General features: G+C 37.6%; 1 protein-coding gene across 4 annotated transcripts in view; it reads left to right on the top strand.

The window, feature by feature from the left end:
- Nucleotides 1–16,281, top strand: part of ATP2C1 (ATPase secretory pathway Ca2+ transporting 1) — a 101,589-nt gene extending 85,308 nt beyond the window's left edge. For 2 of the 4 annotated variants that reach the window (XM_029214067.1, XM_029214068.1), the window contains 8 exons: nt 7,738–7,788; nt 8,735–8,901; nt 10,201–10,269; nt 10,896–11,012; nt 11,823–11,970; nt 12,501–12,596; nt 14,081–14,222; nt 15,493–16,121. In XM_029214067.1, the coding sequence (XP_029069900.1) occupies nt 7,738–7,788; nt 8,735–8,901; nt 10,201–10,269; nt 10,896–11,012; nt 11,823–11,970; nt 12,501–12,596; nt 14,081–14,222; nt 15,493–15,623 (921 nt within the window). In that variant the 3' untranslated portion in view covers nt 15,624–16,121. Of the gene's footprint in view, nt 1–7,737; nt 7,789–8,734; nt 8,902–10,200; nt 10,270–10,895; nt 11,013–11,822; nt 11,971–12,500; nt 12,597–14,080; nt 14,223–15,492 lie in introns of all 4 variants that reach the window. The other 2 variants (XM_029214066.1, XM_029214065.1) reach the window with 2 other exon arrangements.
- The last annotated feature ends 3,818 nt before the right edge of the window (nt 16,282–20,099 follow it).

Here is a 20,099-nt window from a genome sequence, read left to right as displayed (position 1 = left end):
ATGTTTGAAAGGTCTAATTGCTCATATCCTCACCAGCACATGGCATTGTCAGTTTCCCCACTCCCATTCTAATAGGTGTATCATGGTATCTTATTGTGGTTTTAATTTGCATTTCCCTCACAACTAATGATTTTGTGTATCCTTTTCATGTGCTTATTTGCCATTCATATATTTTCTTTAGTGAACAGTCTACCCTGCCTATTTTTAAAAAAATGTTTTATTTTTGAATTTTGAAAGTTACTTTTATATTATGGATAAAAGTCCTTTATCAGATATTTGATTGGAAAATATTTTTTCCCAGTCTGGTTTTATTTTTTTATTCTATTAACATTGTCTTTTAAAGAACAGAAGTTTTAAATTTTGGTGAAGTCCAGTTTATAATTTTTTTCTTTTATGGATCATGCTTTTGATATGTTATCTGAGGACTCTTTGCCTAACCCAAGGTCCAAAGATTTTTTCCTGTTTTTTTTTTTTTTTAATAGAAGTCTCATACTTTTAGGTTTTACACTAACATCTGTGACCCATTTTGAATTATTTTTGTCTATGTGTGAGAAGTGGGTTAAGGTTCATTTGTTTTATGTATGGGTGTTCAATTGTTCCAGTACCTTTTGTTGAAAAGACTGTCCTTTCTTTTTCATTGAAATGCCTTTTCAGAGCATCTGGGAGCAGTGTGGGTGTCTGATTTGTTTTAGATTTAGTGGGGTAGGTGTTTCCATATTTGAACAGGACTCTGTGTATGTATGTGTGTGTATGTGTCCTATCCTGTTAGTTTCTTCCTGACATTTATTTCTGAAAGAATAAATCCTGTATTAAGTTCCCTGGGGGTATTGAGACAAAATGTACATTTAGTAAGTATATGTGAAATCTGCAGTTAATAAAACATTTTCCCATTAATCTTTGTTCAGCCTTTTCTTCCACACCTTTTCCCAGAGATGCTAACAAGTAGTGACATAGGACAGATTTGAAATTTCATTTTATTTGCTTTCTTCAGTTCACTCTCTCTGGCTCTCTGATAAAAATGCTAATGAACTCTGAAAACCAATATAAAGGCAGTTAGGGAAGGAAGAAGTAAGTTACAAATTGCATCATCAGCCTGGACAAATTACATCATTGGTCATTTTCAAATAAGAGTTTTTGTGCATCAATTATGGCAGATGCTCTGATGCTATTCAAAGAGAAAAGCTCATTGAATTGCTTGGAGTCATCCTGCTCTGTGAAGGAATTCCATAAATAACAGGGCTTTTTTCAGGTTTATCATGTCTTTTGAAAACCCAAGTCTTTTCTTTCCTTTAGGTCCTTTTAGTCCCCCCCAACCCCTACTTTGTCTTTTTTCCCATTTTTATCTTGTGTTCATGTAACTCTTAAACCTTGGTCTTATGCTTTTACTTCAGATCATTTTAAAAAGTTTTTCTTTTATTAGTGTTAGAACAAAACAAAACTTTTCTTCTAAATTGCCAACTCACTGAGGTTTTCCCACATGTATTAAAAATCATATTAATGAATTCTGTTCCTCATTAAAACATTTTTTGGCTTTCCTGTTTGCATAATTCTGTCACACATTCCAAATCCCTTAACATTTCTCTGTCCTTTTGACCTAGAGCCAGTTAGAAAGTAGTATGGAAACTGAATTTTGCTTAATTATTTATAAAGTCCATCTGGGAATTCTCAGTGTTTTTTGTTTATGATTTCTTGAGTGTGTTCTACATTTCCTGTTGATAAAAATGGACATTCTCTTTTCTTGTTTGTTTTTTTCATTTTTTTTTTTTTTTTTTTTTTTGCGGTACGCGGGCCTCTCACTGTTGTGGCCTCTCCCGTTGTGGAGCACAGGCTCAGCAGCCACGGCTCACGGGCCCAGCCGCTCCGCGGCATGTGGGATTTTCCCGGACCAGGGCACGAACCCGCGTCCCCTGCATCGGCAGGCGGACTCTCAACCACTGTGCCACCAGGGAAGCCCTTCTTGTTTGTTTTTTATAGCACTGCCTCCATTTTTGTTTTTACCAAACCTATTAACCAAGTCCCTATAATAAAATCCCAGTTCGTGTGCTGTTTAATTTTTGGTATGTCGTCAATACTTATTTCAATGCATCAGGTATCTTTTAATCTGTTCTGGAAGATTTGGGGACCTTTGGGAGGTTATTTTAATGCCAGGAATAATTTTTTTCTATTAGCCTCTCCTTTTCATATTTACCTACTTTCTTCTCTTCATAACTTACTTTCTGTTAATGTTGATCAAAAGAACTGTGAGTGCTGACCACAAATATGACACTGAAAAGATGGACCCATGAGAAGAGAAAAATCCTCTTGCAGGTTCCTTCTGAAAATACACAGCCTTTCTCCCTTTCCCTCCGTAATATTCCCTGAACTCTCTTTGCTGACACAGTTCTACTTCTTTCCCATTGTCCTTTTACCATCCTGTTGTCCTCATTCTGTCTTCTCCCCTCCTGCTCCCATACTACAGTGATTATATTGTGTGCTTATCTTAAATCAGTATATTCCCCCCCTTTTAGGTAGAGAAACAGACATAAAAGTGAGAAGATCATTAATAGAGGAATTTCAGTTACCCCCAGGTTTAATCCTAGCTCTGTGATAAAATGATATAGTTCAGGTTTTAGTCACTTCTCTGTGTGTGTGTGTTTTTTTTTAATACCTTATTTCTTCAGGCCATAATTTTGTGTCACTAAATTTCAATATTTTTTCTCAACCAAAAAGATTGACCTGCTAGTCCTGATGCTCTAAGGAGAATTTTTACTCTGTGCAATATTATATTCCACATGATTCTTCAGCTTTGAATTGAGATCTGCTTAGTCTCAAAGAAACTGCTTTTATTTTTGAGTTGCCATCAAACCTTTGAAATGCTGAAATCTATATCAAGTAATAGGTATACTGGATGCATGCCAAAGTAATTTGTTACTATACAAAAGAAGTACGTTTTCAGCCCAACAATTGGTTTGTTATCCTTATTGCCATTGTCAGTGATAAGCTGCATTGGCTGTAAAGGAGTGATTTGCAATGGTTTGAATGATTTGTAGTGGAACAAAGGCAAAATTTTACTCTGTACAACCTGAGTATTTGTAATTAGTAATTAGCCTTTTATTTAAAAATTCTGTAAAATCGGGCTTCCCTGGTGGCGCAGTGGTTGAGAGTCCGCCTGCCAATGCAGGGGACGGGTTCGTGTCCTGGTCCGGGAAGATCCCACATGCCTCAGAGCGGCTGGGCCCGTGAGCCATGGCCGCTGAGCCTGCGCGTCCGGAGCCTGTGCTCCGCAACGGGAGAGGCCACAACAATGAGAGGCCCGTGTACCGCAAAAAAAAAAAAAAAAAAAAATTCTGTAAAATCCACAGTCTTTGCTAGATGCTCTTGTAAAATATTCTGTAAAATCCACAGTCTTTGCTAGATGCTCAGTGCTGTGTGCTACATGATTAATTTCTGCAGTAATGTAGAATTTTCACTTAGAAGGTAACCAGTACATTTTAAATATGTATGCAGCTTAGTCCTTTTTATTTTATTAAAAAATTTTTTTTAATTGAAGTGTAGTTGATTTACAGTGTTGTGCTTGTTTCAGGTGTATAGCAAAGTGATTCATTTATACATATATATCTTTTTTTTTTTAAGTGAACACTTTTTAATTAATTAATTTATTTTTGGCTGTGTCAGGTCTTAGTTGCAGCCCATGGGATCTTTCGCTGCGGCACGTGAGCTCTTTGTTGCAGTGTGCAGGCTTCTCTCTAGTTGTAGCACATGGGCTCCAGAGCGCGTGGGCTCTGTAGTTGCAGCATGTGGGCTTAGTTGCCCCGCGGCATGTGGGATCTTAGTTCCCTGACCAGGGATCAAACCTGCGTCCCCTGCGTTGGAAGGTGGATTCTTAACCACTGGTTAACCTTATAGGTTATTACAAAATATTGAGTATAGTTACCTGTGTTATCAATATATAGTAGGTCCTTGTTGCTTATCTGTTTTATATATAGTAGTGTGTATTTGTTAATCCCAAACTCCCAATTTACCCTCCCCGTCTTTCCCCTTTGGTAACCATAAGTTTGGTTTTTATGTCAGTGGGTCTATTTCTGTTTTGTATATAAGTTCTTTTGTATATAAGTTCATTTGTATCACTTTGATGGGTTTTTTTGTTTGTTGTTTAGATTCCACATATAAGCAATATCATGTGATATTTGTCTTTGACTGACAAATGCCTGACTTCACTTAGTACGAAAATCTCTGGGTCCATCCATGTGGCTGCAAACGGCATGATTTCATTCTTTCTTATGGTTGATAATGTTCCATTATATATATATACCACATCTTCTTTATCCATTCATTTGTCTGGACATTTAGATTGCTTCCATGCCTTGGCTATTAAGAATAGTGCTGCAGTGAACATTAGGGTACATGTATCTTTTCGAATTACAGTTTTCTCTGGATATGTGCCCAGGAGTGGGATTACAGGATCATATGGTAGCTCTGTTTTTAGTTTTTTAAGGAATCTCCATACTGTTCTCCATAGTGGCTACACCAATTTACGTTCCCCCCAACAGTTAGGAGGGTTCCTTTCTCTCCACACCCTCTCTGGCGTTTATTATTTGTAGACTTCCTAATGATGGCCATCCTGACTGGTGTGAGGTGATGCCTCATTGTAGTTTTGATTTGCATTTCTCTGATAGTTAGCAATGTTGAACATCTTTTCATATGCCTTTTGACCATCTGTATGTTTAGTACTTTTTAAAGACATGGTAAAGAGTTTCCAAATGGATTTTGAACCTTTTTTAAGGAAGAATGCTTTCCACATATGAGTTATGTGATTCATGGTACCTAGAGGAACTAAGGGTAATCAGTAATGTGATAGTACAGTTAAACTGAATTTTTTTGCCTAAGAAAATAATCCTCTTTTGTTTTAGACCTTTATTAAAATTGGGAGAGAACCTGGGAATAGTCTTTATGATGGTCCTAAGATTCAGTCATTTATTCATTCATCTTACATGTGTTTATAGTGCACTGGAGGTACTGGGCCAAAATCTCTGCCTCATGGAGCTTATAGTCTAAGATAAAACTCATGTGGAGTATAGCACTGCACAGAGTAAAAATTCTCCTTAAAGCACCAGGATTAGCAGGTCATTCTTTTTGGTTGAGTAAAAATAATGAAATTTAGTGACACAAAATTATGTCTTGAAGAAATTAGGTATTAAAAAAAAAACACAGAAGTGTCTAAAAATTGAACAGTATCATTTTATCACAGAGCTGGGACTAAACTTGGGGGTAACTGAAAATTCCTCTGTTAATAATCTTTTCATCTTTATGTCTATCTCCAGCTAAAAAGGGGGGAATATACTGGTTTAAGATAAGCACACAATACAGTCACTGTAGTATAGGAGCAGGAGGGGAAAGCACTGACAAAAGCAAGGAAGAGAGAGGATGAGATCTTTAGACAGCATGCCTAGGAAAGGCATCGCTGAGAAGGTCCTGTGTGATGAAAGGGGCAGGCTGTGTAATATCCGAGGGAACACAAGGGCAGAGGCCTCAAGGGAAGTGCGCTTGGCACGTTTCAGGAACTATGAGGCGGCCAATGTAGTGCAGGGTGCGGGGAGAAGACTAACCGGGGAGCATGCACTTCATGTGGGGCTTGGTGGACAGTAAAAGACTTGGGCACCATTCGCTTTTCCTGAGAGGGATGGGAGGTTTCTGGAGGGTTTTCAGCAGAGGACAGTGTGGTTTGACTTGTGTTTTTAACCCAGTGTGTTGGCAGTGGGTTTCGATGTTTGAGTAAGGAGGTTAAGTGTGGATATATTTGAGGATGGGGCCAAACTGTGTGTGGCATGTGGGAGAAGAGGAGGAATCAGGGTGACTCCCCAGATTTAGAGCCTGAGCCATTGCAAGAGTGCACTTGCCATTGGCAGAGGATGTGAGGGAGCATGTGTTTGGGGAAGTAACAGGGGTTCTGTTTGTCATGTTTAAGTCTGAGATGGGATGTCCAAGAGCAAATGTGGAGTAGGTAGGTGGATTAGTTTATCAATCTGGATTTCAGAAGAGACAAAAAGGCATATAAATAAAAGCCAGATTTCTAAGGTGGGGTGAGATCCCCTAGGGAGAGACCTCTTATATTATAAAGAGCCCAAGAACTGAGTTCTAGAACACCTCAGAGTGTAGACTTCAGGGAGGCCTGGGGGACCCTGGACAAGAGGAGCAGCTGGAGAGGCAGGAGGGGGAGCAGGAGAGTGTAGGGTGGTCCTGAGGCCGGGAGAAGAGGGCGCCTCAGGAGGAGGGAGCGGTTGGCTGTGTGCGGGGTTAAGTCACGGGAGAAGTGGCACTGGTGTCAGCAATGCGGAGTCTTTGGTGCTCTTGATGAGAGGTTTCAGGGCAGGGGTGCGGGTAGCAGCCTAATCAGGAGGGATTCAGGAGAGAGTGGAAGAGAGAGATGGGAGACAGCAGCAGTACGGGCAGCTCCCTAGAGGAGTTTCGCTTATAAAGAGAAGGGGTAGCAGCTGAGATAGGAAGGGAAGTTTTTGGTTTTGTTTTTCTTTAAATGGAAGGAATAACAACATGTTTTTACAATGATGGTAAAGGTGCAGCAGCAAGGGAAAAATTTTGATACAAGGGAGGGAGAATTTCTGATTGGTAAGAAGGTGGGATATTTGACCTGCACTAGAAACATATTCATGTTGTTCATTTGTGGTAAAAGGAGAGAAGGAAGGATACTGTCTGGATACAGCTATTGGATGGTGGGAGTTGTGGAAGTTTTCTCCTGACTGTTTTCTTTGAAGTAGGAAACAAGGTTGTCAGCTGAGAGTGAGGCTGGGGAAGGGGATAAATTGGAACCATGAGGAGAGAAAACTAGTGTGGACCTATCCTCTAGGAGAGTAGGAAAGAGAACGGTGGGTTACGTGGGTATTAAAGTCACCTGGCTCGGGGGTGTTGGAAAGACTGATGGGAGGCAGTGGTTACAAGTTCCTGTGGAACATGGAGGGTGGCCTCGGGAGCAGTGACTGGCCACAGGTAGTGAAGTACAGTCTTCTGTGACGTTCAGAACCGAGGATCTGTGACTGAAGAAGGGAATGGAGGGCACCTGCCCCCTCTGTGCTCTCCTGGTGGTGCTATTGGAGAGGACTGTGGGAACAGCAGTGTGGGTAAGACTGGAGGGCCAGGGGATTTGTCGATGACTGGGGCACTGGGAGGGTTTCAGGAGACCAGGAGATGGGATCAGGAAAAGGGATTAAATATATTCTTTGGAGAGAGAAGATGGTATAAGCAGGTGGAGACACAATGGAAGAGAGAGCGCCTAACGAATTAAGCTGAGTAGAAGAGCATGAGTAGACACTTCATAGTGCTTAACAACAAAAAAAGGCTCGAGGGACGTTGAGAAGCAGCTGTTCTTTAAATCTCCTGAAGACAGGACAAAGGGAAAAGGCCATTTTAGTTGTGTCAGTGTCGAGGAAGCCGATGCAGGAGAGTTTTTCCTTTGTCTCTGAACGTTTCAAGAATAAGGCTGTTTTCTCTTCAGAGCTTAAACATAATGGGATAAACTGGGTAAATTGTTTAGATTGTGCATTTCTTATAGTACCTAAAAATTTGAAATGACCCTGTCAAATGAGTGTCCTAACAAATGTATGGCATATTCTTAAGTTTGATCTCTGTGGCAAAATACAGACAGTTTAAATTGATAATTTAAAAAATATTCTTAGTTATAAGTGCATAGGTTATTCTGATATTTCTTAATGTTGAAGATTTTTAGTGTATCCCGTGTTTTAACAGGTTGCGGTATTTTACAGAGCTAGTCCAAGGCACAAGATGAAAATTATTAAGGTGGGTGTCTAAGAATCACACTGTTTTATCTCTGTATCCAAAATGCTACTGCTTGTCTTTCATTATGTTTGCATTACTACTGGGAATATTGATAGAGCATTAAAGTCAGAAGTATTGTGAAGCAAAACAGGAGGTTTTTTAAAGCCTGAGATGGAAACATTAATAGAGAATTTAGTTTGCAAAGGAAGATGTGGAAGAAAACTTTAAGGAAATATCTGCAAATACAACCTTCTTTAAACATTTGAATAATGTAGAAATATGTTCTGACAGGAGGCTATAGCCAAATCATCCCAGTGTGAATAGGAATAATTACTTAGAAACTGAATAAACGCAGCAAGAAAAAAATGTTTTGAGAGTGTGAACAATGTTTAAAGGGCTATGATTGTTTATATTAGTCAAATATATACAAAGCAGCTGACATGGTACCATCAGTTCATGGACTTATTAATCACAGTAGTGCTCCATTGTACTGAGGTCATGGTTTCTTGGCCTTGGCACTGTGACACTGTGGGCTGGATAATTCTTCATTGTGAGGGGCTGTCCTGTGTGTTGTAAGTTTAGCAGCATCCCCGGCTCCTATCCTTTAGATGCCAGTAGCGTCCCTGAAGTCATGACAATCAGCAATGTCTCCAGACATTGCCAGATGTCCCCTGGGAGACAAAATTGCCCTGAGAACAACTGTGTAATTGACTCTTCATCAGGCTCTACACATAGAATTCATAGAATTTTCACACATGGAAATATTAATGGCAGCTTTTTCTAAGCTTTATCTTAAGACCTCCATATATTTATTGAAGTTTTATTGAAAAAGTGATTGTCTGTTTTATTTCCAGTCTTTAATTATGTGGGAAAGAAAAAGAGAGAGGATTTGTTTATCCCCTTATCTGTGTGGAAGCAGCATTTTAATCAGAACTCCTCCCTCCCACTTCTCCCCTCTCGCCCCCAGTCTCTGCAGAAGAACGGGTCGGTTGTGGCCATGACAGGAGATGGAGTAAATGATGCAGTTGCTCTGAAGGCTGCAGACATTGGAGTTGCAATGGGTCAGACTGGCACAGATGTTTGCAAAGAGGCAGCAGACATGATCCTGGTGGATGATGATTTCCAAACCATCATGTAAGTTTTCCTTCAATGAATGCACATCAGAGAGTCCCCTCCCGTCCTTTCTTGCACCCCCTTCATAGAAAAGACTTTAGCAGTTTTAGACATTGGATAAACTAAACTTTTTTACTAGATTAATTAATCTTATTTTGTGTACTAGTGTGTAGTTTGGGGGAAGATTATTTGTATGGAATGGACATAATAAATGGCAGGAAATATTTAGGAAATATTACTGAGTACCAGCCAAGTGTCACATTTCCTGGCCACTGGTGTTGTGATACAGCAGTGAACCCTCATGTGGCCTTTATTCTAGTTAAATTCAGGCTCACAGGAATAAGCATGTGCCTGGCCTTACAGTAAGTATTATAAATAAAGATCCCATCCATATCTGTTTCCTTCTGTCAGGAATTGTTCATGTTACTAATGATGCAATTTATCATTTGAATAGATTTGTTTCATCCACAGTTTCTAATTGCTTTAAGATTCTGCAATACCTGCTGGTTGTTTCACAGTGTTCAGGTGGAGGTCACTTGATAATCATCTCTTGAATGATCTAAGTCTTAGTTCAGCGCTGCCCTCCCTGTGTGCCTCATTAACCCATTGTGGCCTCAAGTGGAGCATGTGGGCCCTCAGGACCCAGAATTGCTAGGCTCTTAAAAAGATATAAGATATTTAATTTCCATTCTTAGAATTGTATAAAAATCTTGGAAGATAGGGCAATATGTTTATAAAACACATGTTTTCCTAGGTTGAGCAAAATAAATGAGAGAATTTACATGGATCTTTGTAAACCATATTCTTTTTATAATTCTGGTACAACATATACCTAATTGTGTGTAGTAGCAACAGATGGCTTAAGTTCTATAAGTTTTATATGTCTCATTGCCATTTAATTTCTAACCTACATTAAATTAACCCCTTACCATGCATGCCTCTTGTATCTTGAAGTAAAATAAACTTGGAGGGGTAAAGAAGATCATTATTTTAGTATTATTTAAATGTGTATTATTGTCTCTTGTGTAGAAACACAAGATGTGATTTTAATGTTGAAGTGTCTTTTTAAGAATAAAAATTCCTGTGTTATGAAATTAGTTCGGGTAGAGTGTAGCAGGCCAGACTTCAATTCCTTGCCACAGTAGTGTTCCCTTTTTTTTTTTTCTAGTATTAATTATGTGAAGAAAATAATAGATTTTCTTATTGATGTGTGTGTTTTATCAGTTGGAAATTTGTTTTCAAAATTAGTTCCACAGTATTGATATATCCTTATTTTTCTGTGATAATATTTTCTCACCTAATTTTATTTTTAACTTTCAGGTCTGCAATTGAGGAGGGTAAAGGAATTTATAATAACATTAAAAATTTTGTTAGATTCCAGCTGAGCACGTAAGTTTGTAAGAAGTTGTGACAAACTTATGGGTCTTACAGATAAATTATTTGCAAAGTAGAATTCAAGCAGAATGCCTACAAGCTTCTGGGCTCTATTTCTGAGGGTTGTCCATATGTAAAAGTTTTCCAGTGTGAAAATTGAATCCTGTCCTAAATCTAAAAATGGCATGGTAAAGGGGTTCTAAGTGTGATAATTATTTGTCTGTATCATCATCAAAATATATAAACCTTTGTGGCTTATTTAATAGCTCCTGAAATAGAAAGGGGTGTCAAATTTTAATGTTTCTTCTTGGTATCTTTTTCCAAAAGTAGAAGGGCTTTTCTGTAGTCCAAAAACAGTTATGAAAATATCATTGAAACTATTAACTGTTATCTGAACTCAATTAAAAAAAAATCTTCCTCTATTTGAAGGTCCTTTATTAAAATGCTGTGGATCATAAGGGTTAACTCTTAGCTTCAAAATGTTCACACTAATGAAGCAGTAGGTTACTTGGAAATACGGGCTTCCTTTAAAAGAATAGTAGTAACATGAGAGTTTTAAATGCTAAGAAAGTGATTTCATAAAATTAGCAAGAATTATACTATGCTGACACATTTTTTAAAATGACTCTTTCTTTCGATAGGAGTATAGCAGCATTAACTTTAATCTCACTGGCTACATTAATGAACTTTCCCAATCCTCTCAATGCCATGCAGATTTTGTGGATCAATATTATTATGGACGGACCTCCAGCTCAGAGGTGAGAGTTTTCTCATGTAAATTTGAAAGACAAGGATGGCATGCTATCCTGATAATTAAGCTCTAAGACTTCATCACGGATAGCGTTGGAAATCTCTGCAGCATCGTGTTTGTTATAAATTGTGTGATGTTAGCATATCATTTATTCTCTTGGAGTGCTCATTCATGCATTATGATCTGAGCTTTTAGGCTGTTAGATGCCCAGCCTTAAGTTGAGAACCCGGGAGGGAACAGTTGCAGTCCCTGTCCTCGAAGTAAGCTTTTTGTTTCTTAGAATAGGTTGTAATGGAGAAATCTCTGGCTTTAGTGCTATTACCAAGGTTCTGTTGCCAGTCTTAGAGACTTTGGGAAAGTATTGAAGGACCTAAGCATCTAAGTATCTTCTTTTATAATAATGGGGCCCTAGATGTTGCTTTCCTAACACAGAGTGATACATGTCAGTGACCGTTACAACAAATTATCCTAGTTGAAACTTCCTTGCATGAAAGGTGGTTCAAAGTCCAGTTGGTAGGTCATATATTTCAGGCCACATTTGGAATAAGTAAAGCTATATGTAAATAAAATTTGGGCAATTTTTTGAATTTGATTATCAGTCCCCTCCCAAACTGTGCCAAATAAACAGAAAAGGAAAGAGTGATAAAATCTTTGGTTATTTTCAAGTGATCATAGCCAAGGTTTTCTTCATGATTCAACATTTTGTTTCCAAAAGAAGACATTTAGTTTCCGGGATAATTGAGGTCAATGAAGTTGTGAAAGTAATAAATCCAAATCTTACTTAAAACTTTAATTCACTTTTCTGTTTGTTTTGAAGCCTTGGAGTAGAACCAGTGGATAAAGATGTCATTCGTAAACCTCCACGCAACTGGAAGGACAGCATTTTGACCAAAAACCTGATACTTAAAATACTTGTTTCCTCAATAATTATTGTCTGTGGGACTTTGTTTGTCTTCTGGCGGGAGGTATACTCACTGGATAAGCTGCTTTATTAATATTCATTCTGCACAGTAGGACTCGGTTATTTTTGTGTATTAAGCAGAAGGCTGGAAGTTACGAGAGCTCTTTCAAAAATAGAATAAAAACATTTAAACATAGTTTGATTTCAGTATTTATGGGTTAATAGAATTCCTGATTTATATATTAGAGTTATTTAAATCTGCAGAGAAGTATCAGATACAATAAAAATTAACATGAAAACTTGGGAAGAAGGTAGAAAATCTGAGTCTTTAATATAGCTACTTTCATGTCATCAAAAAAGTTCTTTTAGTATCCAGTTTATGGTTTGGGAAAAGACTTTTTACTTTATGTAGACTACAGCTATTCATTAGGTGACTTATTTAAATGGCGTATGGGAAATTTAGGTTGCTTATATGTTTTATATCTTAAACTAAAGCTATTTCATTCTGAGAGGAAGAAAATATTAACCCTTTAAAAGCATGTAGTATTTGTTCATTAAATTCAGCCAGCTGAAAATCTTTTTTCCTCTCGACAGCTGCGAGACAATGTGATAACACCTCGGGATACAACAATGACCTTCACATGCTTTGTGTTTTTTGACATGTTCAATGCACTAAGTTCCAGATCCCAGGTATGCTTAGGTGATCTTAGCTGACTAATTCAATTGGGTTAGGGTACTCTCTAATTGCAAGTGGGCAGGGTTTTTAGCTTTGCTTGCTTTTGTAGCCGTGGTTATAGCCCCGGATATAGCCTTCCTACAAACATGTGCCTCCAGAATGTGTCCTAAGAGGGATGGGGCATTTGGGGAGATAAGCCTTAACTTTGGCTAGGAGATCAAAGTAAATCACAGGTGTCATCACCTGATTTTTCTTCTTTTCATTTTCTTATTATCTGTAGCTATATGATAGGTTCAAGTTAACATTATCTGAGGATAGGACAAAGCTCATGGCTTGTGCTAAGATGGTATTAGCCTCATTATAGAAGCAAGTATTGTTAGAAGTCCAGGAACAGCTTTGTGCATATTAACTTTTTCTCATTATTTCCATCAGTGTGTCAAAGCTTAGGACATTTAAAATTTTCTTTTCTTCCCATGCTTTATCTTAAGGTGGATTGCCTTCTCTCTCTCTTTTTTTGAAAATTTATTTATTTATTTATCCTTGGCTGAGTTGGGTCCCCGTTGCTGCGCGTGGGCTTTCCCTAGTTGTGGCAAGTGAGGGCTACTCTCCGTTGTGGTGCGCGGGCTCCTCACCGCGGTGGCTTCTCCCGTTGCGGAGCACAGGCTCTAGGCATGCGGGCTCAGTAGTTGTGGCTTGTGGGCTCTAGAGCGCAGGCTCAGTATTTGGTGGCGCACGGGCCTAGTTGCTCCATGGCATGTGGGAACCTCCTAGACCAGGGCTTGAACCCATGTCCCCTGCGTTGGCAGGCGGATTCTTAACCACTGTGCCACCAGGGAAGCCCTGGATTGCCTTCTCTTGATTGAAGTGCTTTGTTAGAAAATAATGGGCTAGAACCTAATGGTACTTTTTCAGAGCAGGAAACTAGCTAGTTTTTAGAAACTAGCTACATTTGAGGCCTGACTGTTCATTTCAATTTAAGAGCACCATATAAATCCTTAACTATATCTATTACCATTCACCATGCTAGAACTTTCCAAGTACAGTGAATTGCCATTAATTTAGACTAATTTTTGAAGAAGCTTTAGTATTTGGTTTTTGTTTTATGAAAGGCATTTTTACTTTTTCACTACACATGTAACTAAGTCCATTCTTCGAGAAAGGTTTTTATATTATGTACCTTAATGAATGATAGAAATGATTCAGCAAAATTATCATATACAAATAAAGTTTCTTATGCTATGGAGGACTAAAAGAAGTTTCTGTGGTCTTTATGTTTTTAATAGCATCACTCTTAAAGCCCTTGATGAAGAGAAGCTGCTTTAAAATTTACCCTATTCCATTTATATTATTCCAAAATAAGAGTTAAAATTTAGAGATTTCATGGTACTACTATTGTAGGATTCAGTCCAGGTTACTAAAAATTGGAGGTGAGTGTAATAATAAAGAAGTTGTTTCTGTGACCAAGGAGTAATAACTGAACTCTCTGCTCTGCCAACAGACCAAATCTGTGTTTGAGATTGGACTCTGCAGTAATAAAATGTTTTGCTACGCAGTTCTTGGATCCATCATGGGACAGTTATTAGTTATTTACTTTCCTCCACTTCAGAAAGTTTTTCAGACCGAGAGCCTAAGTATACTGGGTAAAGGAAATATTATCTTTATAATTTATATATTATAAATGAGCTGTATTTTCTAATGCATTTGTTCTAAGAAAAATTTTCTTCTAAAAAGTGAAATAAGTGGCTTGCTTTGAAAAATGTGTGTGCTCTGTTTTCTCATTTGGAAATGTTTAGGGGAGTCACTCTCCCAACTCTAGGTTTTAAACTTTTTTTGTAATTTTTTTCTTGTTAATTTTTTATAGGTTGTCACTTGTCAAAATCATATTTGGTGATTCGAAAGATAGAAAATCAAAACGTGTTACAGAGTAATTGTAGTTTATAACTTTTTAATCTTGTATGAAGAAGAAATTAGACTTAAGCTCACTGAAAACCAAATGGCTCTTCTTTAAAATTACCATTTTGATTGTTAAACTAATATTTTCCTATTCTTATTTGCTAATTTGCATATTCTTATTTTATGAAATAACAGCCCTAATAGCAGAGAGTTTTATTAAGCTGATGTGAAGACAGTCATTATTATTTCACAGACTGTGCATTAAATGCATCACCATACAGTACATTTAAAAGTTAATCTTCCTATGTAAGTGTGAGAACGGACGCATTTTATGATAATGCTAGTTCTGATTCTTGGGTTTTTAAAGGTAATTTGGATATTTATGAATCACTGTATTTTTTCCTGTAAGTTAAAGTTTACCTTAGAGTTGAACTAGTTTAATTTCAAGATTTTAATTTCGTATCCATATTCCTTCCTCTTTAAAAAAAAATGGAGTTTTAAGGAGGCCGGTGCAGTTGTTTGAAGCAGTATAAATAAGAACGAGATAGTGTGGATACCATTGTAAAGATATGGTCTTTAAACAGTGACTTTCAAGTGGAATAAGATGCAGATTTCTAAGTAATCTTCAGATAGACATTTAAAAAATCAAATTAGTCACCACTGCTTGAAGAGCCTTTAAAAAAGGCTGTGTGATCTATTAAATAGAAAACTCCTCTAGTGTTGCTGTTGTTAAAGGTTGTGGTTCTCGGTTATGGTTCAGGGGAAGCAGTCAGAGGACTTGAGTTCTAGTTCTCTGGCTGCTGCCTGTCCTAGCTGTGTGACTTAGATAAGTCATTTAGTACCTTTGAGCCTTACTTCCCTTATTTTTAAACTGAGGCCGATTGTGGCTACTTTGTGGAATGGTTGAGAAATAATGTATTTTAAAGGCTGTGGTAAAATGCTAGAAAAACATAAGTTATTAAGCTCTGCAACTGTAAGTTTAAAGAATTGTAAAACCCAACTTACTTTCTCTTGCAGATTTGCTCTTTCTTCTGGGTCTCACCTCGTCAGTGTGCATAGTGGCAGAAATTATCAAGAAGGTTGAAAGGAGCAGGGAGAAGATCCAGAAGCCTGTTAGCTCGACATCGTCGTCTTTTCTTGAAGTATGATGCATATTGCATTCTTTTACTTGCAAACTAGGAATTGCAGTCTGAGGATCATTTAGAAGGGCAAGTTCAAGAGGATAATGAAGATTTGAGAACTTTTGAACTTTTTATTGACTAAAAATGAGTGTTGAAGACTTGATTTGAGACTTTAACCTGCTGACAGTCCCAAATGAAATTATGCAACTTTGATAACATATTCCTTGATTTAAATTGGCTTCTGCGATTGAGTGGAACTTCGTAAAGTGTATGGGCAGTTATTTAATTTAAAAAACAGGCAAAACCTGAACCACCTTCTGCACTTAAAGAGGTCTAACAGTTCAAATACACAATCTATCCTAGATAAATATGATTTTTTTTTAATTTTTAAATATTGTACTATTTATGGTGGTGGGGCTTTCTTACTAATACACAAATAAATTTAATCATTTCAAAGGCATTCTGTTTGGTTTAGAAGTTGGTTCCCAGGAGTGCCATATTTCAGCTACTGTATTTCCTTTTCCTGCAGTGTAAGCAGCTCAGCTACCTTGTGTTACCATTTTTGTTATCTCAAGTTTTTTTTGCACAGGATGTGACCACTGTCAGATCACTGTTCTTTTCTTTCTTTTTGTGATTGAAAAGCTTATACTGCAATTTGAAGTAAATGTTTGCTTTCCTTAGTAAGTGTAAATGGTTGCCTTTTCTTTTTCTTCTTCTTTTGGTTTTTGGTATGAGTCTTTGGTCTAGCACAGTTAATACAGGGCTGTGGAGTGGCATTCTAGGTAGGGTAGCCATGTCTGTAATTAACACTTAGTCATGGAGTCAAAAAAATTTAAGACTGGTTGGGCTGATATTTATAGCAGGTGATGTTAATGTGTTATGCCTTCTTTTAGAGTTAAATATCAATACATACTTTGTCAAGCAGCACCTTGACAAAGTCATCTCCTAAATATAAATCTAAGTACCTCACCTGAATATCTGAATTTTATTACTTTTTAATATCTTTTTATGTGTACTTAAAAAAATCTTTCTTACGAAGTATAGAGTGGTAAACTTAAAGAATAAAAAAAGCCCCAAACCTAAACAGATGGTTTATGAAGCAGAGTTTAAGTGGAAGATTCTGTGCTGACCTTTACTCTTTGTGTATCTGCAGCTTTTGGGCTTAGGTTGCAGCACAGCCTGGAGCCTGCCCCTCTCCTGCTTCCACCATTGTCCTCTGCCTTGTTCTGCTTCACTGGGCGTGCTAGAGAAATAGATAGATTTGCTCTTGGAATGCCATCAGTTTTTGTAATAGCTGGATGAGGTACAGGTAATTTGCTTTGAGTGTGTGGCAAATTTGGGCCAGAAATTCAAAATTAGAAATACATTTTCCTGTTGAATATTTCTCTCTGAAACAGAAACGGGTCTCAAATTCTTACATGTTTAATTCTTCCTGAAGTTACTGAATTTTGCATTTTATAATTAATTTTTTAAACTGTCAGGATAAATCGCTCTCTAGTTTTTACCACCAATATTAAACTGCACTGTTAGCACTGAAGTACTGTTGTTAACGATAGGAAAGATACCTATTCTTTGAGTCTTGTTACTGAAACAGTTTAATATAAGGACCTGAGATATCTGCAGTTTATTCTGCTTTACTCTTTAAGGCTAGATAGTCAAATGTACATGGAAACCATTGTCTAATCAGCTTTATCTTTAATGATGGTGATGTATCATATCTGAGTTTTGTAATGAGTTTTCTTCTCTGTTACAAGGACTTGAAATATGAAGTGCACGTCAATCTTTTGCTTTGCATTTTAGGTTCAGAGTATGACTCATATGAAATAAATGTGCCTATCGTATTGTTCAGATTTTAAACCTTCCCCCAGAATGATTTATTTTCATAAGTTAATGTTCTTCCAGTTGGGACTGTTCACATTAAAATCATATGGATGTTGAAGATACAGAAATTAGGCAGTACTCACAGTACATTGAATCTGTGATTTAAAAAGAAGTGAAATGTATGGTTCAGATATACTACATCTGTATAACAGATTTCCCATAGTAAGACAACAAATTAGGGTCTGTGTGTGTAGTTTACATAGCATATTATCAGAATTAGCATGGATAAATCAAATGCACTGGTATCTAAATTTAAAATTTTTCCCCATTTCCTGGCCCTGGGGCTTGCTAGAGTCCCTAACAATACTAACTGATGTGATTTTTTCCCTGTTAGACTACCTCATGAAGTTTTTTGACTTCAAAGTGATTAAATATCAGGGAAGAAAAGGAGCTTTAATTCACCAACTAGGTAGATAATCCTCAAGTGATTCATACTGGCAGCAGAGGAACAAGGCTTAACATGTTCTCTCAGATTTTTGCTGGGCATTTCATGACCCACAAATGGAACAGCCTGAAACCAGGCAACCTAAAAAACCTACCCCCTCAGGACACAGACTTCATTTAATAGCAGTAACCACACCCACAAGGATAAAACACATTTTTTACCTTTCATACCCATGCAAGGTACATCTTTTACATTGGTAATCTTTGTGAAGTCATTTCAAGTTTTGATCTCTTTCATATAGTACCTAAGTAAAGTGAGCACTGGCCGTATAACAGCTTCTCAGTGAAATGAATTGGTGGCAAACAATAAATATAAGATCTAAGAACCTTAATTAACTTTACCTTGCTTTCTGCCTTTGTCACTTGGCAATTCGTGCATTTTACTTCTATGTGTGACTCACTCAATTTAAATGGATGAATTATCATTTCAGTAAACTTTTCTTTAGTACCTAGAATGTACTAGGAATAGAAAAGTGGTGGCATCCCTGCCCTTCAAGAGCTCATGGACTGTGTGTTAGCTGAGGATGTAACTGTTAACAGGCTGTCTGTTGAAAGTTAGTAGTGGTCTTTGCACATTTATTTTAAAAATACACATACAGTAAAATGAGTCCAGCACACATTTTACTGGAAGTTTCCCTTGAGATTGGCATTTGGAAATCTTTGAAATGCCTTTTTAGAGTAAGCTGCAATCCAAATAGTAGCTGATTTGCATACTAGAACACGGTGTGGATAAATGTTAATCCTAACTGGTATGTTACTAGACAGATTATCCTGATAATTAAGCTTCTTTGAGATCAGTAAGCACTTGGTATGACTATTAACTTTTGTTCGGTTTGGGGGTTTGGTTTTCAGAGTTAGTTATTGTTAATAATGGATAATGGTTAACCAATCCTTGATATTAATGTAGGCATAATAGTCTGCAAATATTTTGGTAGGTTTAGATTTGGGAAGTTCTCAGTCTTAACTCTGGAAACCAAAGTGAAATGTATGTGGTACAGTGGTAAGTGCTGCCCCAAGTGCTGCAGTAGCCAAAGGAGAGAAATAACTTCATAGGAGGAGGTTGTCAAATTTCCTAGAACTAGTGGCATCCGAATCAAGCCTTAAGTTGAGAATCTCCAGCCGAGAACAGCAGGATATTGTAACCAAATGGCATGGCCTCTGCAGAGGTGTTGGTGGCGTCTGGAAGGAACAGGTGAAAACCACAGGAGTCTGGGGCTAGGGCAAGGAGAGTATATATAATGTGAGGGCTGGACAGATAGGCAGGAGGAGCCTAGTGGTGAAGGTAAAGACATTTAGCTTGTAGCCTGCTGTAGGATTTCAAGACTGTGATAAGAGTTTGGATTTTTGTCTTGTAACATGCTGATGGAAGCTCAGAGGGTAGACTGTCAAGACAAAACAGAGAGACTGATGAGAGAATTGTAGCAGCTTAAGAGGTAGAGGGACTGAGTTGTGGCAGTTAGTATGGAGCGAAAAACATGGGATTTCTGTCTTCTAAGAGAGAGCATTGACATGACCCGATGGGAGGAGAGGAAGATACTGCAGCTTCTGGCTTTCTGGCTTGGCTACTAGAGCTGTTGGGAGAATTACCAGAGCCAAGCAGCTTTTAGTGGGACACAGGTCAATTTGAAGTGTGAAGTTTGTGATGTCCTTTCCCAGTGGATATGTTGGATGAGGTTTCTAGCACAGAATGAATTAAAGCCACGGCTGACTCATTATGAGGTAGTAAGAAAATATTAATAATTTCTTGTTAAAAGCATCGATTTTTAAAATTTTTGATAAAAGTAAACCAATAAATGAATGTAAACTCAGCTTTGACAGAGTAAGATTTCTTTTAAAGTAATTTCTTTAGTATAGTTATTAAGAATTTATGGTAGGCAAGTAGAAAACAATGTTGGTTTTTTTTGTTTCCATTTTACTCATAATTCTTCCTTGGATCTTTCTAGCCTCATATCTCACACATGATGTTCCAACACAATCCGCTTACTGGTGTTTTTGGACAGTATTCCTTCAACTTGAAATACTTTTTCCTCTGTTTCAATTTGAGAATCAGAGTTTTTAACCTGTTCTTCAAAGTCCAGGTGAAGAGCCAACCAGGATGGCCTTTCCAGGTAGCTCTAAAGGTGCATGTGTCTGTGTGTGTGTGTGTGTGTGTGTGTGTGTGTGTGTGTGTGTGTGTGT

Source organism: Monodon monoceros, unplaced genomic scaffold, assembly GCF_005190385.1.
Source record: "Monodon monoceros isolate NGI ecotype Baffin Bay Population unplaced genomic scaffold, NGI_Narwhal_1 Super_Scaffold_11, whole genome shotgun sequence".
Lineage (NCBI taxonomy): Eukaryota > Metazoa > Chordata > Mammalia > Artiodactyla > Monodontidae > Monodon > Monodon monoceros.
Note: the sequence above shows the minus strand (reverse complement) of the source record. Positions and strands in the feature narration are given on the sequence as shown.